At 36.6% G+C, this 27,699-nt stretch overlaps 1 protein-coding gene across 1 annotated transcript in view; it reads right to left on the bottom strand.

The window, feature by feature from the left end:
* The window catches only part of LOC121413491 (gamma-aminobutyric acid type B receptor subunit 2-like), a 78,871-nt gene extending 57,033 nt beyond the window's left edge, over positions 1–21,838 (bottom strand). The window contains exons 1-6 of the mRNA XM_041606316.1: positions 21,700–21,838; positions 16,460–16,624; positions 10,940–11,068; positions 5,064–5,129; positions 4,171–4,242; positions 3,352–3,471 (exon numbers count right to left, since the gene is read on the bottom strand). Of these exons, the coding sequence (XP_041462250.1) occupies positions 3,352–3,471; positions 4,171–4,242; positions 5,064–5,129; positions 10,940–11,068; positions 16,460–16,624; positions 21,700–21,777 (630 nt within the window). The 5' untranslated portion in view covers positions 21,778–21,838. The remainder of the gene's footprint in view (positions 1–3,351; positions 3,472–4,170; positions 4,243–5,063; positions 5,130–10,939; positions 11,069–16,459; positions 16,625–21,699) is intronic.
* Between the last annotated feature and the right edge of the window lie 5,861 nt (positions 21,839–27,699).

The following is a 27,699-nucleotide window of genomic DNA, read 5'->3' as shown; positions in this document are numbered from 1 at the left end:
TTATTTTTCACTGGAATCATCATTAAAATTACGATTTGTTTTACCGTGTGAAAGGACGGCAAGTAAAGTGGCGTCTTAAAGCAATTGCTGTGGCTAATCTGGTACCGATACTCTCCCCCTATCCTCGACTTTCCCTCTCTGTATTCGACCTGCATGATTAGCCCAATAAATCTGAAGAGGGGTATTCGGCTATCTACGTCACGACTTGATGTGAGTCTTACGCTAATTCGGACGGGGAACCAAAATCTATAGCATTTCATGAATGCACGATAAATGGCGATCCCCATTCAGCCCGACAAGGGATATATAATTCCTGTTATGAGAAAAATCAACGTGTTTGGCAATGATTAGTGGGTTGTGAAAATATATCTAGCTTAAGCCAGCTTTCATACCGACTCTTCAATCCATGTCAGCTCGAATAAGGTTTCTTTGGGGATCGATGCGGTAAAAGATGGATGGCGAGAGAGGGGAACGAACAAGGTTGGAATTTAACATGGATTGAGGGCTGGGAGGGTTAAAACAGGAGAAATATCACAAGAGAGAAAGACATGAAGAAAAAGGGGGTGACGAAGAAAGACAAAACCAGGGCGAAATTGCACGGAAAATATAACCACGGAAGACAGAAGGATAATAGATATTGGCAGATAGTAGGTGAGAAAGGGAAAGGGGCGGGTGAGCTGAGTTTAAAGGTGATTTACAATGCGTAACATTGTTTGTGACTTAAAGAACTAATGATCTATTACAAGCCGACTTGCCACTGTTTAATCAAATTCTTCGCGTGAATGTCATGCGAAACATTCAGCTCACTACTAGGTATTTAGTCAAGGAAAAAGTGATTCGTAAATCATACAAGGCCATGAAAGATCTCGGGATAGAACATGTAGAGTGAAGGAAAACATTGTGGCTACTAAACTATATCTTTATTTGACGAAGATATTGCATAAAAGAATAATGATAATATAGGATTTATATAGCGCATGTATCGACCTTGTTAGGTGCTCAACGCGCTCCTATAATCATGGAAATTACCCAGGCTAAGCTAGTATAAACATTCCTGTGCTTACAGCTTTTTGAGGAATTACTTCATGCTGGTACCTACTTACCTCAACTGGGTTGAGCGCAGCACAATATGGGTAAATTTTTTGCTGAAGGAAAACACGCCGTGGCTGGGAATCGAACTCACGTCTCTCAGATTGAAAGAGAGAGTCTTAACCACTAGACCACGACGCCCCACGCATGCGCCATAATTGATCGAAACGCAAAGCGAATGAATCATTTTACTATCCATACTCAAAATGACGATACTCTTAAAGATGGCATCTGGCGTCATGATCCAACTAAGAAATAATAACACTTTTATGGTGAGCAGTGAAGGTTGGATCACTGATGGTTGTAACGCTGAAGAATTGACCATGTCATCATATATTATGATTTCTAGCTTGCATTAATTGATTATTATAATGCTTACAAAGGAGGACTTTAATATCACATAGCCCTAGACGGAGGATTTGATTGATATGTGGCTATTAAACATTGGGTTGTAAATGGATCCTCTGAAGATCGGATTGCTTCAAGAGATTGGCACTCAACTTTGCGGTTTCTAAAAGGTGTGCAGCTTGACAAATCATGCAGATGCCTGCACCTTTTCACTTAAGATCTTCTTCAGCTCAACAATTTTGCCTCGTGTTATGATGGATACAGTCCATGCAGCGAAATTGGTGCCATTTTTCGCGTCGTCACGGTACGAATTGTTCGTGAAGTTGTAGAGTCCAACGTGGAAATGTGAAAAGCAACCTTTCTTCGAATTGTCCATGTTTATATCGAAGTTTTTGTCTTTACTTAGTTTATCGTCTCATAGGACTAACCGAATGCTGTTGAAATCTATTTCAGAAAACAGAGTAGACTGTAACTGTAATTTATATCAACTCAGATATACACTCTACCCAATATTTGGTAGAAAGAGAACAAGCATGCTTGCTGTGTAAATTTGTTACCCCATATTGGGCGAAATGCAAGTTTAAAAGGTTAATTTCAACGCAACATTGCGTAAAATTTACAAAGTATTTGGTATTATTTTACCCAGCAAACATACATATTGGGTGAAGTTTTTTAAGTTGTTATATATAGGCAGAATTGTAAGAGCAATTACATTTATTTATTCAGTTATTTTCTCTTTAAGGATATTCATGGATTAAGAATATTCCAGAATGTCTCAGCAAAGTTTTGTTAGGCATGTGTATTCATTGATACAATAAAAGTCTGCAACACAATAGAGATTCCTAGTGGCAGTGGAAATGGACAATAGGATTAGCTATGTTGTTTACATTGTTAATTTCACTGAGGTCATTCAAGAGTCTTCGAGAATTTAACTGCTCTGGAAGGAAGGAGAATGTTCTTTTTAAAGACAATACTAGAAGCTTCCAGAATAGTAGAAAGTTATATAAGCTGGCAGTTTCTTCAAGGACATCATCACATCAGATCAGAGTTTCACAGCAGACTTTATGTCAGAGCATAGTTTATTTCCACCTGGAATACAACATTTATCTTCTGTGGAATCATTTGCACGCCATCAATGAACTGTTTGCAGTTATTTTGAGAGAAGAATTCTCAGTTGTCATCGAGTTCAAGCTGTTTGATTGAACGCTTTTCAACCCATTGATTGCTGAAAATTGACTGTTAATCATCATCAACGTCGTCTTCACAGACGTTTCAACTCGTTACAGTGACTCTTGTTATTCATCGTGCTTCAACATCAATTTCATCATCGCCATCGTTGTGAACTTTAATTTAAGGAATCTTCGCCAATCAACTTCGATTTTATCTCGATTCACTACAGGACTATCATAACTTTGGATGATAATCAGAACTGACACTTCGAGAGATGTAAGATCAATATTATTTTTGTTTTGTTTATAAATGATCTTTTTCCTGTAATAAAGAATAGGAAATCATATTCAAAACTAAATTTGCATTATTTTTTTGCGCTATCGTAACAAAGTGTAATTGAAAAAACTTTTCCGATCTTAGAAACCATACATCAGTTAATGATTCACGATTAAGTGGAACAAAATACAGTGCGATATTCGAGTATCATAAACAGAATAAGGTAGTCTACAAGCGCAGAAGCTAATTGAATTCTTGACGAAGAAATGGGTTTTTTACACAAGACAGACACATATGAAACTTGTGGTTTCAACTCAGTGCACAAGTCATCGTAGGCTGCGTATTCAGCCGCCTAAACTTGAGTGAAGGTTCTGCACAGCAGACTACAAAGAAGCTGTGGCACACAATACAAAATTACCCAAGACAGAGGGCGCCAAAACTCTCAACACACCTGCATTAGCTACTCACCATTTTTGAGATAGTTTCGTTGTTGCTATCCCCTAAGACATCGAAAGTGACGGCGATGTACCCCTCCACTGCTGCCGATATTTCTTCCATGGTGCAGTCCGTTGTTTCGTCATCCATTTTCTATCAAAGGAAAAAATATTGCATCAATCACTCTAAACCTTTAACAGAATATGGTAAATATTACGCATGCTTTGATTTGTGTTCTTTTCTTTTCAAAGTCGATACTTTATTCAATTCAAGTGAGAGCTGTTTCTACGGCACTGATCTCTAGTCAGCTTAAAATCATCATTTTGACGCAATATTATCTCACGCAATTTGATTGTACTTTTCAATCAGTGTGAATCACTTTCGTTTTCCTTTTTTTTTGAGACCACCATCACTCACTTATGAGATACTCGGTACTTGACGATTCTCATTTGACCCATGTATAAAAATAAATTTGGATTAAAACATAGGAAAAGGGAACCCCACGCGCTCAAAAGTCTCTTGTTTGCCATGTAGATACTACAGTTGAATACTTTGTTATTGTAAATTAAGTTTTAAGTACGATCGTCCACGAATTGGAATCGATTTTAGCACTACTCCGAAGAAAACGCTTTCTTTTACCCAATGTTTTGATATAAGTATTCTTATATCTGACCCAACCAAAAAAATTGTTATGTTCATATATTCATACGATTGGTTCCAAAATGAGGTAATGCATCAGCTGTGATGTGTACGCTGGCGCTAGAGGAATAAATTTAACCCAGTGTGTACCGGCACCTGTACAAACCCATGAGGATGACATAATTCAGTTGTTAACATGTAGTCGATACTTACCCACCACTCGTGTTCATAGTGTCCCCATATAAGCCAGACGTAGTTTGAGCCGTATAATTCAGCTTTATAAGCCTAAAAAACATATAGAAGTATTTTATTCCTTTAGCATTTTTAAAAATCAATTCACAAGAATTTGTGGTAGTGATGTGCGTTTTCACTATTCATTAGCAGTGGTAGTCACGTGGTGAAAGGAGGTCTGACTTGCGTGATTTACCGTTGTGTATTCGTCTGAGGGCCTTTTTTTATATATAGATAACGCCCGATTATGGACAATTTGACTTACGATTTAAGTAACTAACATGATTAAAATATTCTGATTGGAAGTTAAGCAATGTTACCGAAATGGAAGAGTTACCATAATATTAGGTCTTAATAAAAAACTACTTTCTACTCTAATCTTTTTGATCATGTTATGATTAAAATATCTAGAAAATGTTAATTGTATTTACGATAAAAGATATATGATGAAAAATCATTATTAACAATAAAAGAATATTTGATAAGTTTACGTACGTCAACCAAAGCGAAGTCTACTTAAGAAAATAGGTCGGGGTAATGAAATGGGCATTATTCTATTTTCATTCATTTTCATTTTCGTTGTGGGTCACTTTCACTTCACACAGAAGAATAAATTGGACTACACGCAAATGTGTCGACTGAACATTTCAACCTTGTCATTTTTCATTTTTCTTTTATTTATAGGAAAAAATCGGGACAGGGATTAGCATCACACTATTCAAATACTGAAAAAAAATCTTACATTTGAACTTTTTTTTACTGTTGCATACATCATAAAGGAGTCTAAAAGGTCAATATTACTGTTTTCATCTTTCCTCACATCTTTAACTCTCATTAATATGATGATTCCAATGTGATTCGATGTTTCCCCTTACCTCACAAAACACTTGAATGGCCTCTTTCTGATAAAAATTTCCGATGATGACACGTACATCCTTGTCCTGAAAGAAAGTTAGACAGACCAGATTATTCGACTCATTCGAGTTCAATGTGTTATCTAGATAAAGCTAAACGTGTAAATGATTATGAAGTGGTAAATTTTTAGAGCCTCTGAATGTACCGCTGCATGCAGTTTATTTCTACTTACGAATTCAATCAATCTATATACTTCCTCCCATTAATAAACAAACATTTGACATTTTGACACCGGAAACCAAATGTTTCTGTAGCCTTATAATATGTATATAACAAGTTACTTCCATATTCCAGAAAACAAAAGGTTATCTCGCAAACTGACAGATATCCGTTACCGTCTCTTGTAAAATTATTCTATATATTTTTTTATACAGATGCGGGAAAATCAATCATTAACTAAAGCTTTCCCAAGGTGTGTGAAATTGCCACTGCATTTATTCCCTGAACGCTGTTGGGTTTTTGCAGCGTCAAATCAACTTGATTACATTTTTCAATTATCTAATAGAGCCTCCTTTTTGTCTCAGGAGAAGGTTAACCACATCGAAACAAATATTTATGGCTCTTATCGTATACCCTCTCACGTTTTTTTTCTATTTCTCTCTCCGTCTCCCTCACTTATACCCCCCCACCTCTCTCTCTCGCCCCGCTTTGCCTCTGCCATTCTTCTCTGTTTTTATTTATTAAAGATCTGGCAACCCAGATTCGACAAAATGTCAATGCGTTAGTGTATTACCTACCCACCCCTTTTTAATAATACGTTGCTCTTGGATTGGCCATGAGCTGACACGTGACTAATCATAATTTTAGCAGAAAAAATGCAATCCCTCAGAGATGGTGTCAGCACCATTTTGCATTCGATTGCCCCTATTCTCCCAACCAGTTCAGTTATACATTTGCTCTACGGCGGCCGTACCTCGAGTTAAAAAACAGTCCTTTTAACATTTTTTTTTGTAATAGCTACATGTGTTTGAATAAAAATGAGTAAAACGACTGTTTTCGACTCGCCGGACGGCCGGCATATATGGAGGAAATGTGACTGGGGTGTTAATCGCTAGGGATTCTCTGCCGTGATGAAAATCAGTCAAATATGGCTGCGGGATGAACCCAGTGTCTATTTGTACAGTCAAATTCATTTTCTAAAATAATTTCAGAATGAAGTTTACATTCCAATGATTTTACATGTAAGCTTAGAATTAACAGTAAAGTGTTAATTCAACAAGATCCGTGCTATAAAGTTCATTATTATTATTGCAACTATTGTTGTTGTTATCATTATTATTATTATTACTATTATTATTTTTACCTTTGTAGTATTAACAATCCTATCCTATGTGTATCTTTTTTTACTCACTCCATTCTTGTTTATACTGTAATGTACTTGTATTCTCTTTATACTTGTATACTCTTGTATTCCTGATAGGGAGTTGAGAGAGTTAAGTTAATCTCATCTCAATTTTGCTTTAGAAAATGTTCTCTGTTCTAACGTCCTCGCACCATTCATTTTTCTTAATTTTGACCTTAAAGTACTCTAAACAAAAACGGTCAAGGGTGGAAAGGGGTGTATCACCCTCGTCCCTTTCTCTTATACCACCCTCTGTGTTCTTAAGTGTGCATTTGTAATACCCTAATGTATTTGACCCCCACCCCATCTCCCTAAAACATCACAAAACATAAACAAAATTAAGATATCTTCTGGTGAGAACGGATTGTGTCATTGAGTCCTGCTAATAAAGGGCATATTCTCGAGAGATCGTAAGAGTGATCTTTTTTTTTTTTAGATCGTTAACGAATCTAGAAGAAGATAGCAATGAAATATTGCCCTCCTCTACTAATATTTGATTATAGGTCAAGGACTGGATATCTTTTACCTGGTCTAGACGACACGTCCATCGCTTTTTGCGATTTGAAATCCTGTTAATGAAATAAGGAATGCATTTCCCTTTGTACGTGCCTTCTCTTCTGTTCACGAACGTAACCAAAGGCTTTCAAGGACGAGAAAGAACATGCACATTCTCTATTCCACTGGGCTTGAGTATGGTCCCCGATTCAGTCGTTTACTATTGTGTGTTCATTGAAAAGAAATATACTTGTTTCACGGAAAATATTTTCCTTCAAGATTTGTTATCGATTTAAAAGTAAAAAATAACAATTGTCAATCTAATTCTGTTCTTTTCAAAATCTCACATTCTTCAATATTTTTAAGAACTTGAAATCAACGTTCATCGTAACTTTTTAGCGCCCCCTACCGCTCAGAAAAAATATGGAATATTAGAAAAATTACACGTGTTAAAAGAGTAAATGCCATTGCATCAGAATGATAATTCCAATGAATCTCGGATTTATGAACTTTTATGAGCCTTTGTCAAGCTGACTGAAAGAAAAACAACTTTTTGTCCAAACAAATTATTGGAAGGGGCTGCAGCATATTCGAGCCCCAGGGGTCCGCTGCCCCTGCAATATGTTATAAGGATTGCATTTTAGGAAATGTTATCTCCTTATCGGTTTAATAACAGATTCCGGGTCATCTTTTCTTATTAGCTTATAACCACCATTATAAAGTGTTCGGGATAATTTCTTCCGTATAAAACTCCGCAAGGGATAAGACTGTAAGATATGAATGGACAGTTTTAAAATTACAATATTTTAAAATTCATTGGAAGCTCTCATAGAGAGTGAAGCGAATACATATCAGAAAATAATTGCCTCCTACGCATATTCCTTTTTGTTTTCTCTATTAAAGAGAAATGCCAGTAGTTGCAGTAAACACTGATTTCATGAGAAAGTCTGTAAAACCAGGCTTAATTGTCAGATTATCGAGGATCTAGATCTGGTACAGTTACATAAACTGAACTTTGTGAAATCTTGAAATCTACGCTGAAAAATGTTCACACTGAAGATCACCAACACAGATAGGCACACGTTGGACAGTGTATTGATATTGCTAGAATAAAGACCCGACGGAAGTGATCGAATCCGCGCTTATTTTGCTTATTTCTCAGCAATTACACAATTTCTTCCAGAATCCTTTGGCACATATTTTTTATTCATACAAACAGACACTTGGGTGGTCATTTTATTAGATTCTGTAAAGAGTCAGTTTGAGATCGTTACCAAAACTGGAATTTATCTTTAAACTTAAATGGTGAATTTTCAGTGCTTCAATCTCATTTACATCTTTCATAGGTTCATTTTTTTGTACGAGATAATTTGTTTCTTTAGATGTCCTACTTTAGTTGTTTGCCATGCTTAAGAATCTTAACAGAATTTGTAAAATAATTTAATTTCTCTATTTGTTATAAGTACTTTTTCTTAGAAGAGGGAAATGTGGAGGTAGAATTCCAAAATGCGGATGTAGTCTCAATTGGTAGCAGAGTGAGAATGAAAACAATAAGCACGGTTATGATAGAAGTAATTAGAATATGATTGTTATTATTCAAACGAAAATCACTACAAATGTGAGGCAAATCGATTCTGGTTATTGACTTTACAGTTCAAAGCAACACAATGATGGTGTGTGTTTTATGCTCTCCGCAAATTGTAATTTGGGAATTTACGAGCAGCTTCTAGATTATTTTTGACCTGTTCAGAAAAAAAGTTTTGAAAAAGACAGAATCTCTCCGTCCGTTAGTGTGCCGACATTGCCATTCTTCAAAAATATCAATACACATCACTTAATCGAAACACGCCCACGCTTTAGAACAAAAAAAAATCGATGAAACTTTAGCAATATAATTTGGCTCTCAGTTCAAGTCCAGTCGTTCGTAAGGGTAAACACACTGTCATCTGAAGCAAAAGCTAAAAAGAAAAAAATCATGTCATGTATCATTATGGTGACAACACCAACGCAGTTATATGGGTCCCCTTTTCAATTGCCACATGACCTTTTACTTGTTCTTTTAATCATTCACTTCCTAAAAACAAACAAAAATAAAAGACTGAGGAATCATATTTTTGGCTACAATTTCCATTTTTTCGTAAATGTAGTGCTTAATATCACGATAATTATTCGGGTATATGTTAAGATTGGCGATGTATTCGAATAACTAAAAAAATATATAATGCAAAGTATGTTTGTACTACATTATTGTGTTGATATCTCAAGTGAATGGTGATTCGTGCTCCCAATAGCGGCACCTCCATTTTTATTTATTTTTCTTTTCTTTTTACTAAAAGCAAGACTTGAGATTGTATAGGATTGCTTTGCTTGGTTTTTTTTCCAGTGATTTATTTTTATCTCTCTTTTGCCCACCCCCCTCCTTAATCATTCCTATATCATGTATATCGATCCATGTTTAAAACTATTATTTGAAACTATTATTTAAAACTACACTTTGACGAATCAGCCTCACAGTCTTCCACCACTTAGTTTTTTTTTCTTTATTACCATTATTATTATTATTTGTAGTTTATGGGGGTAGGGGGGTTAAGTGTAGCTAAGGGTCTGGCTTTAAGTTGTGTGTTTGTTTTTTTATTAATATAACTTCCTCATTAATCAGTTTGATTGAAGAGTATGGAGAATCTTAACTTGAGTTTTATATACAGATTATAAGTTTATTTCCGTAATTTAGATTTTTGCTGTTGTACCCGGATTCTTTTCTGTATTTATCCCTTCGTGATTATAAGTTGTTAAAGAAATGTGAGCAGATTAATTCTAAGTTTACATTTGAAATTCATATATATTCCTTTTCTCACCATGTTAAAATGTTTATGTGTAAACTTGAAACAATTAAGTTTTAGTGATGTCATGTTATATATATATTTTTTTACATGTGATATGAGGAAGAAATAAATATGATTTAAAACAAAAAATTATTGCTGCCGCAGCCCGCATGGAAAGCATGCCATATTCACGATATTTAATCACAAATACATTCCAGTCTACATTGTGTGAACCACTCGCACGTTACAACGACTCAAACTCCAGCATTCGGCCCTCTCGGGGCCCTCTCCAGAGCGTGCCTGTCCTTTCATATCTACAATAAATGAGAACTATACACGCTTTATCGTGTTATATTGTGAAACAGTAGATGGGTAGAAAGAGGTGGGTTGCAGGTATTTTTTCGAATGGGCACAACGAACGCAGAGGTAATATGGGGATTGAGTGACCAACCTCACTAAGGCACTGGAATCTGATGTGGCAACACTTCCGCCAATGGACTATTATCGGGAATTGTGGTTACCAACAAGGGCCCGTCTGATATTTCTCTGAAATTTGCTGTAAAATTCTATTCTGTGTGATCTCAATTTATCAATCAAATGAACAAAAATGGATACCTTTGGTCACAGACAAAAGATACGTTGATATGTCGAACACGAAAAATACATGTGCACGTTACTACGCATAAAAGACGCCACGAAAGACGCGTTAACGCGTAAAACATAAAAGACGCGTTAATGCATCGAAGACGAAAGACACATAAACGCATAAAAGACGAAAGACAAAGACACATAAACGCATTCCCCCTCTCTCTCTTTCTCTCTCACACACACACACACACACTCTCTCACGTTATCCCTATGCCATTGGTATACGTCCGAGGACAATGTTCTCTGCTCACCCTCCCGAGCTCTGAACGTTGATACAATAAGGCTAACTGTGCGATTTAGCATCTTAGGTCTAATGCGACAGTCACACAGGCGTAGTCGACCCAAAACCGACAAAAATGCGTTATGCTATTTTTAATGATATACCGTCGGTCGGTTTGAAGTCGGTTCCATTGGTGTGGGTGTAGTATAATGTTTGACATCTGAGGACTATTGTTGGAGCAATAATTGTCTTTGCTCATACAGACATCAGACAAGGCCCGCACACACCCACGCTCTCGCACACACTTACCTTCAGATACTTGAGAGATTGTGCGATGTTTTGCGACATCGTCTCCATATCCTTGTCGACATTAAAAGCCTCTTTGACCATGACATGGATATTGCTTTCGTCTAGTTTGGTAATCAAATCGTTCACCACCTGTTCGGAATGTCAAAGAAATATGAATGTCAAAAAAAGGGAGGCCGATATCTCTTAACGGTGTTTTTGAACAAGAAATCTAAGTAGATATTGGATCATCAGTCCGTTTACATCCTCTCTATAGCACACCACCTGACTTGTTTACGCAGTCTTACTTCAGAATCGGGAGGAGGTACGTATGAAGCTCTGTTCGTTCGTACACGTTGACGATGTAAAAATAGCAAAGTGAAATATTTCGCCCAAATTAATAATGGGCAATATAACATTTTTGACCGGCGAAATGTCATATTCCACTTCTCCGGATTGTAACTTTGTCGACAATAACGACATATTTGGTACTTTTGAACAGTAAGAAGCCGGTTTATTTGGTGAGACTCGACAGTACATTACTTTGTACATCATCAGAGATTTGCTCTTTTTGTTACAACTTTCCCATCATTAAACACTGCATGATATATATATTTGTTTAATCGGACTCGATTTTTCAAACTTATGAAGATAGCTTGAATTGACTGTTGATTGACAAAATCGAAGGCCAATGCTTTATATAGTTTGCATGAAAACGTGTTCATAAAGAGGGACTATCAGAGCATCCAGCCTCTTCTCTCCACTGGCACCCTACCCTGGCGGTCAATTGTTAAATCCTGTCAGACCTAACATGCCTCAACTTAATATGATATTCCTTGTTTTGTTGGTTCATATTTTTGTATGCACTGTCATGAAAAGACCTTCCATTTTCGAGGCTTTTATGATTTGCGTTAGCAAGTGCATTGGTCTTGGCCGTGACCCTCGTCACATTCCTGTTTGAGATCTAGACCATTCCTGATATTGCGTGACATGAATAGCTATGCATGTGACCGAGCCCATTTTTTTAAGAAAGTAGAAAAATGGGAGAAAATGAATTTATGAAAAGTATTCAAACACTCAGGCGGGCACTTAACCTTAAGCAGAGCTGGGGCGGAAAGGGAGAAATAGGGAAAGTTGTACAGAATGCGAATGGTTTAGAATTCTCGATAATACCCTGAATTGTATAGGAGCAATAACCTTTGACATGCTTTGAAATTATAATCAATATGCTTCTCTTTTTAAACTATATTATTAACGATGGGTTATCACAACAGAGTAATGCAAATAGACAAATAAGCGTCGACTCTTTTCTTACTTTGGCTCCTTATTCAAGCGTAAAATGAGCAAAATTAAATCAAACTAATCAATCGTCATGATAGGAGAGTGAATAGTATTTTGTTTCCTTCGGATAAGTAACATAACTGACTGGGAGGGGTCTATACATAATTTAATATGTTATTAATATGTATTTAAATATATATGATACGTAAAAACCTAAATAATGGAACGAAATGCCTATTAAAAAGGTCAAAAAATGTACAAATAAAGTTATAGACTGTCTAAAAAATGAGTTTCAAAAGATTCTGAAAGAAGAATGCAATAATTCTTTATAACCTATACTTATCTTGAAAAAGAGATATTCGCACAAATAAGAGTGTTACGGGCATACAATAGACCAGTTCGTAGTTACTTCATGGACAATTTTGGTCAAATGACCTTTCATTTCTTTCATCATGATAGGCAGATTTCAAAGCACGATATTACATAAGCTTGCCTTACAAAGCATAATGAAGAAATTGAATAGACCAGGTGACTAGAATAGCACACCAATGAACACTTAATGAAGGTATTTGTTGCATTCCTACTTTGAATGCATATCATAGCATGCTGCACAATGTACTTGACAAACTATGAAATACCAGTCGTTCGTGGAAGCATTGTTGTTTTTTGTGGATGTAAATGAAAACGACAATCAAGACATCAAAGTTGGTGCTTATCTCATTAGATTTTAAAGCACCATGTCACTTTAGTACAAATGACCTTCTTCTGATCATGCGTAGAATCTTTTGATCATGCGCAGAAAGGAACTACGAACTGGCTTATTGGACTCCGATTTGGTTTTATAAATACAAATTGATGACTTAAATAGTATTATAGTTATCTCGCTGTATATTTGACAAATGTGTAATGACTGTTTTTTTTTTTACTTTTAGATGTTTGGGAAAATGATGAATTCTGGATAGTTTTGTTAAACATCAAATCGTCTAATCAGGAAGATAAATTCACATAAAACATCTAGGTTGCTTTTACCATTCAATGATTACAAGTGGTTTCAGATTTTATCTTCATTCATCTATGGAATCGAGGTTAGAAAAATTATATTATATAATTATGTCTACAAACTATTAAGATAGGGCTTGTTTTGGTGAAAAGATATCTCGGTTTCAAAGTCTTAGCACTTGCTCAGAACTTTGCGTGTTCATGAAATACATAATGTTCTGAAATGTACCAATAAACCAATTTTTTGGTGCGAAAGCCCTCGCATTACAAAAATCGATAAACAAAAAAATGATTATGATATTGAAGACAGTGGAGTTAACCTTGATCATAGACGACTTTCAATCATTTGGTTGCAGCTGCATTTTTATTATAAAAGAAAACCAAACATTACATCGATGATTTTGACCATCAATGATCTGACCATCAAAGACCGCCAAAATATATATTTATCTTATTTATTAAAATATCTTTATACAGGATAACAATCTCAGATTGACTGTTTTTTAGCATGGTGACCTGTTAACATAAAATGACAATATATACATAACATATAAAAGTGTAACTTAGGTAGACAATGCAAAAAAAAGTAATATATAAACTAAGGTGTATGATATTAATGACATAGTAAATAAAAAAATCAACAAAAATTAATGAAGGAAAATAGGAATCTAATTATCATTGAGCATATCATAATAGACTCAGAAGAAAATTTTACAAAATGAATATTGCCAAGCAAAGTATGGAAGCTTATTTGCTATAATAAATATAATATCGCTGTCTACTTATTCTTCTATTGGCTGTTTGCACGCGTCTACTACATCAAACTACAATACCATGAATATATAAAAGATTAAAATCAATCAGACGTTTATATATTTTTTTCTCTGATCACCAAAACATGAAATAATGCTCCGTTGCTAACAGTGTTTGCTTTAAGGTAAAAATGTGAGTTTTGCTGTATTTGAAGAGCTCGACTGCAAAAGGGGTTAGATCCATTGTTCATCTAATCTGATTTTTTTTGTCTCAATGTATAGATTTTTAGTAGCTCTATAGGGTGATGCCAAAGAAAAGCTGAAATTCGCATTAAAAAGTGAAGAAAAAAATAGAAAAGAAAAATCCTTTTTTCAAAAGGGGTTAGATCCATTTCAGTTTGATTGCGAAAGGGGCTAAATCCAATAGTAAGTTTTGGTGAAAAATATTTTTTAACAAAATATGAAGACAGGCAGATTTTTTTTATATCAAATGTTTTGTTCAGATGGTAGGCATGGTAGGGTAGTTTATCATAACGATTTAGTCTAGCATATGGGAGAATAAAAAAAACACGAATTTCTCGGAATGGCCTAAAGTGGATCTAACCCCCTTTTGCAAATAAACTCTTCATTTCCCAAAAGAAATCACTCAAAATAATCAATGAGGAAGGAAAATTTTGATCTTTTCAAGTCAAGCAGTGGATTCCGTCTGCTCCTAACGGACAAAGGATCGGTATACATTGTGGAGCATAACATGCAGGCGCCTATTCATTCATGAATAAATCATCGATTTCCAAACTCAGGTTTCTGATTTCATTCCCATGTAATTGCATCCCACTTCATGTTCTCTCAGGAAGGGTTTGATTCCAGAATTATTCTACCTCAAGATCTTGGGGTCGTTTTGATTAGTTTCCGAGCACTGATTCTCTCTGCTCTCGACCATTCCCCTTCTCCCATCGAGAACAAACAACATGTCCCAACCAATTGCGCACATGTTGCAAAGCTATGGAAAGCCGGCGAAGTCAAAATTCGCATTGTCACACGCTCATTCGGAAAATGCAATACTTGATTTCACTCAATCAGCATTTTACTTACTTTTTCGTTCCAAAGCCCATTAAAAATGTCAAGCATGTGCAAATACTCCGTATTACATGTATTCCAATTGAAATTATACAGTATATCATAAACACAGCGTTCCTGGGAGGGGCGAGCCCCCCCCCCAATATTTACTATATTTTGATCAGGCGAGGGAATTTTTGTTTTATTATTTGTCTGTCTGTTGCTGTTTTTTAGGGGGGAAGGGGACATCCCAGGATTTTAAGAAGACGATTGGCAAGGAACTTCGTCAGCATATAGATCAATGCCACCTCCCCCCCCAAAAAAAAAACATTTGCCATCTGGAGTTACACTGCATAAGCAGATGGAGATAAGAAGATAATGCTCGCTTCAAGTTTTCTTTCCGATCAAATTATTTCGATACCTAAATCCACGGAGCGTGTCTCGCCCCGATCGAATCCCAGGTAGGGCTTGCCTCGACGTGGGAATAAGTTCGTCCCTCCTAAATTGCCCTTCAATCCCGAGAAATCCGATCCGACACAAACACTGCAGCCAGGCTCTCAACCACCGGCAAATGGTAACGGACTGGCACAACTGCGAGGGAGCGCGGATAGAACATTCAAACACTAAGCCGATTTTACTGCTAACAGAGCAATGGGAATGAATCGTAAGAAACGCAAAATACTTTCCAGCTGCATTATGTTATAATGAGCAACCTCCTCCCCCCCAAAAAAAAAGAACGCGCAAAGACAATTTTCAGCACCATATTCATCTTGACCATCACTTTCACCGTCGTCATCTTCATCTTAACAATCATCATCAACATTTTCATCATCATTATCATCATGTTCATCACCATCATCTTATTCTTCTTCTTCGTCATCATCATGTTCTTCTTCTTCTTAATCATCATCATCATCATTATCTTTAATATCATTATCATCATCAGCAGCAGCATCATTGCCATTATCACCATCATTATCATCATCACTATTCTGGCGTCATCGAATCATGGTTTGCCTCCAAAATCGTAGGACCTTTGATCCAGGGATCTTGATCAAGATAAGACGAATGGCCGGTGCTTGCAGCTACTCATTTTCTGTGTAGTACAAACACGTAAAGGGATGGGGGTTTATTGTTACAAGGCGCACCCCTTTTTTCAGTTTTCCAGACCCTTTTTTGCCGTGTCATGCGAACTATTCAATATTTACTTAGTTTCCTTCTCAGCTACTTCTCTTCGCCCTCTCCCCATCTTTCCCTCTGTCTCTCGCTCACTATTTATTTATCTCTACTTCCATCTGTCTGTCTCTCTTCCACTCACACACACCGACCCCCCCACCCCAGAGTATAACTTAGAACGATTGATCAAACATGATAGACAATCTAAAAGCTTTTCCAACCAATACCATTTTCCTGGGGGTAAATACAAATATGTACATATAAATATATAAATACTTACGGCGATATTATCAAGACTGTTTACTCCCAAGATGCCGACATTCTTCCACTCCCACTTCATACACATTTTAATCCGCGGATCGTTGTAACTATTTGTTGACGGAATGGTTCGGAACAAAAGCGGGTTTCCAGAAGACAACGATGGAGCATGGGATCCGTAGGTGATCTGAATGAAAAAAAGTGATACCATTATATGGCTTTCATCCATTGTCTTGGGTACGTGTTCTGAAGTCAGGATTAACTTACATCATTGTCTGACTCTGTGCTAGAAATATGGGAAGCCAAAGTGTCAGATTTTGTATTAAGTTGTATGTTTCTTAATACTGTGCTCTTTCCTGATTCATCGATGGTGAAGACAATCATGTATTTATACTTACTACTCAAAAAAAGTTAAGGACCACTTTTTAAAACGTATATAATTTTTTTCATACAAAGTGTTTTATTTCTGGAAATACCTCAGTACAACTGTCCTGAATGTCCTTAAACACGCTGTAATCAATTTCACGCATGGGTGGTTTCAGTTGTTGCACACTGTCGCTCTCATCTCTGCACATCCTGAAAAGTGGGTTCACAGGGGTATCAACTATCGACATGAAGAGGAAAAAACGAATTTCTGAGTGTCTTTCAGGCAGCATAGTATCGCGTATGACCTCCTCCTGCAGCAATAACGGCTTCACAGAGCTGTCTCATGGAGCTAATGAGGTGATTAATGTCTCTGACGACCAGTGCATCCCATCCAGCCTCCAGAGCCACACCCAGCTGCTGCAGTCCAAGTGGATGGGCTTCGAGCTGCTGGATACTTCTCCCCATCATGTCCCGGACGTGCTCTATCGGGTTCAAGTCCGGGGACCTCGCTGGCCACTCCATACGCTCAATTCCATGGCCCTCAAGGAACTCGGTCACCACCCTAGCTCGGTGGGGACGGGCATTGTCATCCATCAAAATTAAGTTTTCACCCACATTTTCAGCAAATGGCACCACAATAGGTTCGAGGACTTCATCCCTGTACCTCACTCCTGTCATTGCTCTCCCTGGGACCACGTAGAGACGAGTACGGTTGTCATAGGTGCTGCCTCCCCACACCATGATGCTGCCTCCCCCATAACGGTCATGTTCTGCAATACAGGGGTCAGCAAATCTCTCTCCTGGTCGCCTCCAGACTCTCATACGTCCATCATTGTGGTCAAGGGAAAATCTGCTCTCATCTGTGAACAGAACTCTACGCAATTGCTGTCTGGTCCATCTGACATGCTGCCGAGCCCAGTTGAGACGAATTCTTCTGTGAGCAGGGGTGAGTGGGACACACTGAGTTGGCCGTCTGGCATTCAAATTTGCTCTGTGAAGTCGGTTACGGATTGTTTGAGTGGAAACAATCACTCCAGTTGCTGAAGTGAAGTCATTATTGAGGCGGCGTGCACTGTGAAAGCGGTTGCGGAGACTGAGATTCGTCAAGTAGCGATCATCTCTAGGGGTTTTGAAACTGGTCGGCCACTACGGGGTCTCTCAGAGTATAGCCCTGTCTCTCGGTGTCTTTCACTTGCTCTGCTAATGACACTGTGTGACACGCCCATCACTCTGGCTACTCTTCGCTGAGGCCAGCTTCGAGCATCCCTAGGGCTCTGGCTACATCTGTTTCACTTAGGTGGTGTCTTGGCATTGCTGTTGTAGGCAAGTTGTTGATTTTAAAGACAGTAATTGCTTTGGAAGCCACTTTTATACGGACCCACTGCAATGATGTGAGAAACATCGTGAAAGAACTGCATGTTTGAAAGTGATTTCATTGTGTTTGAGGATATTCAGGACACCTGTATCCTGGCATTTCTGTTGTCAGCAATTTGTTGATTGTAAAGACTAAAGACAGAAAATGCTTTTGAATCCACTTTTGTACCACTTCACAATGGGCCCGCTTTTCAGGATATGCAATGATGTGAGAGACATCATGCAACAACTGAAACCAAATTGATTACAGTGTGTTTGATGGCATTCAGGACAGCTGTATCTTGGCATTGCTGTTGTCAGGAAGTTGTTGATTGTAGAAACACCTTATATATATAAGAAAAATTACATACGTTTTAAAAGTGGTCCTTAACTTTTTTTGAGTAGTGTACTTTCTAGACAATTATGACTGATTTGAGAGCCAAATGAGCTGAAATATTTTATATCTACTATTAGTGATTTATGTAACAATTGGCTATTCATACTTAAACCACAACTATACCCGACTTCAATATGGGCCTTGGTATTTCGATATCTATTTTGATTTTTTATTATCTTCAAAATACATTTTTTTGAAATACCGCTTTCTTTTCTTAAATTGTCAAACGAAATACAACCGTCTCAAGCAAATGAAATCATGACATGTATATCATATTGACTTTGCAATAATTAAAAAAAATCCAGATACCGGAAAGCAAATTGTTCAGATATATTAAAGAAGGTAGGAATCTCGGCCTAGTATCATATTCCAAATATATAAATCTAAATGTGGTGTAGTTATCTACTAATCCTCCGAAAATTGCCAATGAATGTACTTATACGAGATACCTTGAAAAGAATTTTCTCGTCAATTTTACTAGTACTTTATCATGAATATTATTAATCACTTATTCTTAATGACTTTTCAAAGAATTACATCCGAGGCGGCATCATCTAAAAGTAAGGGAAATCTGTTGAAGCGGGGGGGGGGGGGGGAGGGGTCCATGAATGTGATTTGAGAGAATTTAGAATGAGAGCCGGATCACTGAGTGTGAATTTAACAAAAAATCCATTTCACAAAGTTATTTTACTGTGTCCTCTTTCTACATTGTCCCTTCCGGAAATCTCACTTCTCCGGATTTTTCAAGGGATTTTTACCACGTCCAAGATTTCCGAGGATAATGCCAGAAATTAAGACATTTCCAAGATTTGCAAGGATAGATGGGGCTTCTATGAATAGCTAATATATTCGCAATATATGTATTAAAAATATATCGTTGAAATCAAATATACTTAATCTTTAAAGCTAGATTCTATTCTTTCACTTGCGGATAAGAGTTTGAATATTGACATTTTAGTGCATGTAATTCAACCTCTCTACATGTATATTAACAGCTGATATAAAACTTGACAGCATATTTTGTAACCCATCGATAGTTCATGTCGAAAAGTTCGTTTTTAACGCTATTTTGCGATTAACACATTTATGCATAATTTTGACATTTCAGTGAATTTTCAACAACTATATCAGATAATTAAAGCATATAAATGTTTTTACAAAATATTGATAAACTTTAAAATTCAATAACTTCGTTTGTCCGATTTTGATGAAAATTTCAGCATTTTGCTCTTACCCTATTTATTTAGATATAAATATTTTCAGCCTGGACCATCCCTTTAAGATTTGAGAAGTAGAACCCTTGCTTTCTTGATCCCTTTTGATATATCTAACGATATAATCGAACACAAATTACACACACACATAAAATGATGGGCAACATACTGCCCACTGTGTTGGGTAGATGTATGTTGGTAAAAATACACATGTCCATAATATTCTGGGCAATTTTTATCCAATTTAACCAATAGCTGTGTAAATAGTAGGTTTCCCAGGGTTGGTTAAAAGTTGGGGATTTTTTTTAAGATTGTGTGCCAAAGCAGCAATATCTAAAGTAACCTAAAATGGGCCTGTATTATATTTATAAAAACCGACTTGCATCAATCTCCACAATAAGAAACCTGCTATTATTTCAAACACATTAAAATTCCATAATTACAGAGGCCTAATAAAAAAAATATAACTATAGGGAATATGACAGCGTTTGTTATCGATTTATGCACGGCAGAAGCTATGGGTTCACGTGTGTGTTTATCATGCCCCAAGGCGTTGAGTTATTAAGAAAAATCACCTGTCATTTTTATTTCAGCGAGTCTTCAGTTAATGCGGGTCAGCAGGTTTAAGAATAGTATTACGCGTGATTCGGTTTCTAGGAGTGTTTATACTACTCTCTTAATTCAAATGAGCTAATCCAGACCCCCAAATCACACTCCTCTTGTAGTGATAGTACACTCTAAAAAATGAAGTGCTAATTTAGCTCTTAAAGAGCGTGTATACTGACTGCACTTCGGAGTGCTGATTTGTCTAGTTCAAATTCCGAAGTGCAGTCACTATATACACGCTCTTTAAGAGCTGAATTAGCACTTCATTTTTTAGAGTGCACTTTCACTCAAAAAGAGGTAAAATCCACTCTAGAATGATGCAAATCTCACTCAAAAACGAGTGAGTTCGTCCCATTCTAAGAGGAGTTTGATAAAGGACCGGATTGGCTCTTTTGCATTTAGAGAGCATACTGTTGTTCATTTCATAAAACCTTTGGTCTTTATTTTGGTAATTGCCAATATTATTAATAAGATATTCATTATAAACGTTTTAGTTATAATTAAAACATCAGTCATAATATTCAAACTCACAAGGCCAAAGTCTTATGGAATGTTGAAGGACACTTGAAATCAAATGCAGGTCTATTCAAATTACTAAAATCAACCATTGGTCCTGCATTTGAATGTAGCTTATGGTAATCAATGCTGATATGTTAAATGCAATAGAACATCAATGTAAGTAACCCCGACATTTATGGGTAAAATGTGAAATTGCTAATGCCTGCCTATATATTAGAAAGTACAAACGCTGTTTAGAGGATTTACATATCCACGATAACGCTGTTTACAACATGGACCTAACAGGAGATATTTCAACAATTTAAACAAGTGTCAAAATCTTTAACAACAAAAGTTAACCTTTTAATATGCATTTTCATTAAATTAGGCATGGTTGTTCATACTATTTTAAACAACTATTCTAAGGTTTATATAAACAGCGTTTTATAAAATCTTAAACAACTTTTTTTTATTGTGTACATAATATTCGTCATGGCATGCATATACCTTTTTTCACAATTTCATTGCTTGTTATACTTTGATTGGATTTATTTTCAAGCTGAGAGAATTGTATTCTATATAACCCATTTGATGCACTCTTAGAAATTTAGGGCAACATACTGTCCACACAATAATTGGTTGTAACTTAATCCAACTTGTTTTAACCAATAATATGTGCTTTGGGTAAAAACTATACAGTATACGTCGAAAACGACCCAGAGTTTGATTAGAAAAAAAATAGGCAATTGTTGTGTGGACAGTGTTATGCTGCCTAACATTTTAAGATTGTGTGAGAGTTACCTATGGTTACAATCTGTAACATCTTACCTGAACCACGCCCCAGAAGACAAGGGGCTTTGAGACGGCTTCGGTGATCTCATTCCGTAGTCCTCCAATGACCATCATCTTTTTATTTGTTGTGTTACTGTAGAGGTCGTCAAAAACGATGTTCACTGCGAACCCCTCGTCGTTCTGTTAAAGAAAAATGAAAGAAGTTGCAATAAACGATGAGCACTAACGATATCAAACTTAAAGAGAGAGAGAGAGCTCGAGTTGGTTTAAAATAAAACGCTGAAAAGAAGTATTGCTATCCAGTGTATGAAAGGTAGTATCATAATTCTAGTATATACAACTGTTATTCATCAAAATAATGATAGGGGATTTCAATATATTCGACCTCCCTTTCCTATGTACTTTGTACATGATTGCAATATTTCTATTCAGCGATTGGCTTTTTTACGCGTGAATACTCATTACGGCATAATCTTTCATTAGGAGATGCGTATAATTCAATCTATATGATTGGCTTCCGTGCTATAAATGAATATTCATTGGCCATCTAACGCCTCCTCGAAAGATGCCCAAGGAATATAAAAGTGTAAAGGAAACAGACGTGTATTCTTTCTTAGGGCCATGGTTTGGACGGACAAACTGGGATGAACTTTCAAACGGAAAATCCATGGTAGATATGAACGCATTAAAAGGGTGTGTATAGTCTTCATTAATCAGCATTAATGCTATCAAATAATAATCCCAATAATAATAACATGATAATCATGATAAGAATGATAAATATTATGATAGTAATTATAATGATAATAGTAATAATTATAATAGTAAAGATAAATGATAATAATAATATTAATAATAAAATTGATAACAATAATATGATAATAATGATAATAAAAATGATAAATAAGCATGGATGGATCATCCTTGGTAGATATGAAAATATTCTGAAATAATGTTGGTTTCATCATCAGTTGATACTAATTGCGATCATTTTCAATTTTATTGTGATAATGGTTATTTTAATATGAATATATACTTGTGTTTCATTATCGTTAATACCATTATCATCACTATTATTTTTGTTATTATTATTACTGTTATTATTTAAATAATAAACAATAGTATTATCTTTATCATTACCTTATAATCACTATCATCATCATAATTTGATCTTTCCATCATAAATGTTCATTTGTATCATTATTATTACTGTTGCTGTATTTCAAATTTAGTAGTGAGGTAATCAAGAGAAAGGATGGATATGCCAATAAACACAAGGAAACTGAAAGCTATCAGTTTTATTTCTTATTTCAGCTTGTTACCCTTCTTAAAACATCATCGATCTTCTCTTTCTTTGGGATCTTGATTTATTTTTTTAATACTCCTTTCCATTTTCCTAATCTGTATGATTATTGAATATATATTTTGTAACGATTTAGAGACGGCGATAAGTGCTTTCCTGTATTATCAGCTATTGGGGAGATCGAGCATATCGTTAAGCTCCCGGCAAAAACCTTTCAAACGATAAACATATATATTGAACAATACAACGATAAAAATTATGATGGATAAGAAAAGAGCGATGCGTGGATAAAACGGTCGATAATTATTTTTCCTGTGACAGCGACGGCTATGATAAAGCGACTTGCTTTCAAGCTGAAAATGTCAAAACAGAGAGAATAAAAAGTGGGGCTCAGCAAGCACTATTATTTTAAGGGTATGATTACATAGAGAGGTTGTATGTAGGCACGCTCTTCAAGGGCTTTGTTTATTTGTACAAAATTTCTAAGTCTTTCCTTATAGTGTGCCCTGAAAGCACGGTGTCAGTTGCGTATTAGGGTTGGGCTTCGAGTATTGCATTATTAAGATCTTTAAAAAGGGTGTCGGGAGTGAAGATATTAAACGTTTTGCGGGGGCCTCTGGGATGTTTTGGGGGCAACAAGGGCGCCCCTCGCTATGCAATCCAAGATGAATGCTTTTAATGACTGTGGGTGAACCACACCATGACAATGCATACCGTATCACCGATAATAGCTTGTCATAATTTGCAAATATTAGAATTTCAATTGGAGTTCATTCCCAGTGGTTGTGGTTATGTTTAAATGTCGTCAAATCGTGCTGCTCCGTGATCGTAACGAAGAAAACTAACGTTTTCAAGTATAGGGATATTAGCTGGAGAGCGTTTCATCAACTTTTGTCTTCTGGCTTGACCAGTTTTCTTCATAATTATGATAGATTGGAATTGTTACTGTATCTTTCGGATAACCCCCCAAAAAATGGATAAAGCATCTAATAATACATTTGCATTTACACGTTGTTACAGCTCGCGGTTCAGAACCGCGAGCCGATGCAAAAACCTGACATGATACGCAAACCAACAATATACGCCATAATAGAGACAACGCTGGATCAGTGCCCTTACAATTACGTCACAATGGTAAGGTAATTGAAATGCACACAAATTGCCGATTCTGCATCGGCTTTCTGTTTACACGTAGTAAAAAAAGCCGATAATGCATCGGCTCGCGGTTCGGAACCTATTACTTCGGTGGTGCAAATTGCCGGTTCTGAATCGCGAGCCGATGGAAGTTAATTGCGTTTACACGCTATGAAAAAGCCGATGCTGCATCGGCTCGCGGTTCAGAACCGTGAGCCGATTCAAAAGCCGATTAAGTGTAAACAAGGTAATTAAGACGTCATTGAACGCAGTATATATGCTGCACATCGCATTGCTTTCATTGTTGTAGCCAGCATTGTATATTTCACGCATTCGCGCACGCGCCTTTTACTGTTGAATATTATACAGATATTGACTAATGGGGTGTGTAATATAAACATCCTTTGGACCGCCGGATTTGTATTTTCCCGAGGGGTTATATTTTCCCGAAGCGCGCAGCGCTGAGGGAAAATATGATCACGAGGGAAAATACTAATCCTTTAGGAGGTCCAAATAATGTTCTTTTTTTTCTTAGTTAGCCTCTAATGATTAAGATAAAGTTAGGCCTAACGATGCGTGCAGCATGTTTATGATATTCACAGTGATTGATTGAACTGGTATAGAACTAGATCTTGATCTATAGATATCTAAGTAACGTTAGTCTAACGCAGTGAATGACCCTTTTCTGATCAATTCGACTTTGTTTAGGCCTTGCCCTAGATCTAAATCTAAGTTTGAGACCAGTCCAGGTCCAGGACCCAAGGCAGGCCGATAATGCATGGTAACATCTAATCCACAAGAGGGCGCCATACACGTAGAAAAATATATTCATGGACCGGTTGGTCAATATATTCATCGAAAGTGGACCGGCTGGGAAAATACATTGATTTCGATCATATCACGTGACGCGTTATGGACCAATCGCGCTTAGCTATCTGTCTTGGCTATCTAATATTATACAAATATTGAATGTTTATGAGTACAATGGACAGAATACTTCTTGAGCTGAAAGATGAAGTGATCCATTCAACGAGGCATAGCCGAGCTGAACGGATCATTCACTTCATCTTTTACCGAAGGAAGTATTCTGTCCATTGCACGAATGAAAGAATATTCATTATTATTTTGTTTATATGACACCTAAAAAATCATATGAAATTCATGAATTTCGATGCAAAAAATGCTCATGCAGTGCTAATTCGGTCTATTGATTGTTACGTCATTACAACATGTGCATTGCTGGTGCAAGAGCTGCAGTCTTAGTGCGCTAGTGCAATGGACAAAATCGTATAGATCCAAAATTGCACGGTTGATGACGTCATTGCAAAATGGGCTGAATGAAAGATATCAAACAAGCAATCAAATCACAAGGATATAGTTGTCATATAAGCTCTCATATTCAATTGCAAATTGTGTACACGAACCTATGGGATATTCGTCAGATTTCGGTCCTTTTTAGGGATACGGTCTGATACTGCACCTGCCATTGATGCAGACCAAAATACTCGTTTTTAATGCATCGCTAAAACACTCAATATAGATGATAATACGAAATATTCCTAATTTCGCTGTGTAGTGTGCAGTGCATATATTTGATGTAATTATTGCAATTCTTATTACCATTTTGTTTAGAAAATGCAACTATTATTTACAGACTAGTGCCGTGAACAAAACATCTACAATATAAGCACATAACATCAAAGCAATACCAGTTGATTATCACCTGATGATAATGGGCTAGAGAACATCTAGAGAAACCCCGTTTTCCATCCCCTTTCTTTCAAAAGATATATACCACTGCACATGTCATCAAAAATAAAGTGAATACCAGACCAATTGTAAACATCCTTCGAGGACGGAAACATGTCATATCACTTTCGTGTGACAGATTTTTTACCGAATGTGATCGTAAATTCATTATATCCAGTCATCGAAACGGGTATGTTTACAGCGAATGGCATTTATAGCGATTCGGCTATTTCGAAGTTTATTACATCAATCTCTCGTATTTCGGTTTGAAAAAAATAAACACATCATACGCGTGTATCGACTCTCTCCACTTGAACCGAAATTAAAGTACATTCAAACGGAAATTGTAGTATATCTAATGGAATAAGTGGAATATTCGTTACGGAGTTGAAAGTAAAATACGGAAGGTTTCATGCTGGCTACTTATTCACATTGTTGTTATCACGACACAAACAATATCCGATGTGATTGAAAAACAAATATCGTTAGCAATTAGCATGCTTAGTGTAACGTATCTCATGTACCATGTGTACTTAATGCAGTCTAAATTTTCATAAAGCATCAAAAAATATTGCAGGCTTTCATGGGGAGATGCATACAATTAGGGCGTTACTACCAGACTACCCATTTTTATTGCAAACATGCAATTCGAATATAGCCCACATAATTCGAGGTGACCGATTCTATTACGTTGTTACCTTTTTAAGTTGTTGCTTTTTTATAAGTGTAATGTCATTTACCAATTTCTTTAACAAGTGCACATACAGTCATCAAGAATACGTAGCCTTTTCATTTATTTGAATGCAGAATAAAAGAGCACTCTCAATTGAATATGTACTTTGAACGCGGGCACTGGTGTCGTAGCCGTAAATAGAACCCCGGACTTTCATGAGTCAAGTCAGGCGCCTTAGACCACTTGGCCACGGCACATCCATTAATAATGACCGATGTCATATACATGTACAACCGATCGTTTGGAGTCGGTTTCGTTGGTGAGACTGAAACAATGGACAGTAAAACAGGTGTCCAGTCACACTGGAAAGACGGATTCTAGATCGACAAAATATGGAAGGGTATGTACCCGATGGCACGCCGGTTTGGATTCGTTTTCCCTTTGGTGTGACGCGGTGACTCTTACGCATGGCCGTGTTCTGACGTCACGCAGAAAAGGCGCTCGACTCTTGTTCTACGTTCGGATCACCCTCGTATTTCATAGTCTATACCTTTCTATTTTAGATGAAATCAGAATAGCAAGTTTCATTTGGTAATAGATACATGTAACGATGAAACCGATTTTATTTCCGATGTTGCTATGATGCAACGACTCTACTTAATGTGATTTTGAACGATTTTTTTCAAAACTCGTCTTACTTCTCTCTCAAGTCAGCATGAGGTGAGAATATCTTTTTCTACGCTGATTTAGTTTCCAACTGGAAAGTTCATAATCAAAGTTTAGTAGCGATGTTTGTTGTTGGTTTGTCAAGTTTGAAAGGCTTCGCTCAAGCTCTTATCAAATCATCTTAGTTTCTTGGTAGGGTCACAGATTTGGGACTCTACGAAAGGGATACACGAAACGATATTGTTCAAGGGTTTGCCGACGTGAAGAACTTCAGTGGCAGAAGAATTCAAGCGATTGGGTATTGTTGAATATTAGCATAATTTTGTCACGGTGGGAATAAATGGTTGCTCTGGCATATGCATATTACCAATGTCGGCCACTAAGAGTACAGATTTATCGATGTTAATGATTTTGACTATATGCACGTAGTTCTATGAACATGACATGAACACTCTAAAAAAAAGTTTACCCAATATCGGTTTAAATGCGAACATGCATATTGGTAGGGTAA

Source organism: Lytechinus variegatus, chromosome 1, assembly GCF_018143015.1.
Source record: "Lytechinus variegatus isolate NC3 chromosome 1, Lvar_3.0, whole genome shotgun sequence".
Lineage (NCBI taxonomy): Eukaryota > Metazoa > Echinodermata > Echinoidea > Temnopleuroida > Toxopneustidae > Lytechinus > Lytechinus variegatus.
The sequence above is the reverse complement of the archived record's forward strand: the minus strand, read 5'-3'. Positions and strand labels throughout refer to the sequence as shown.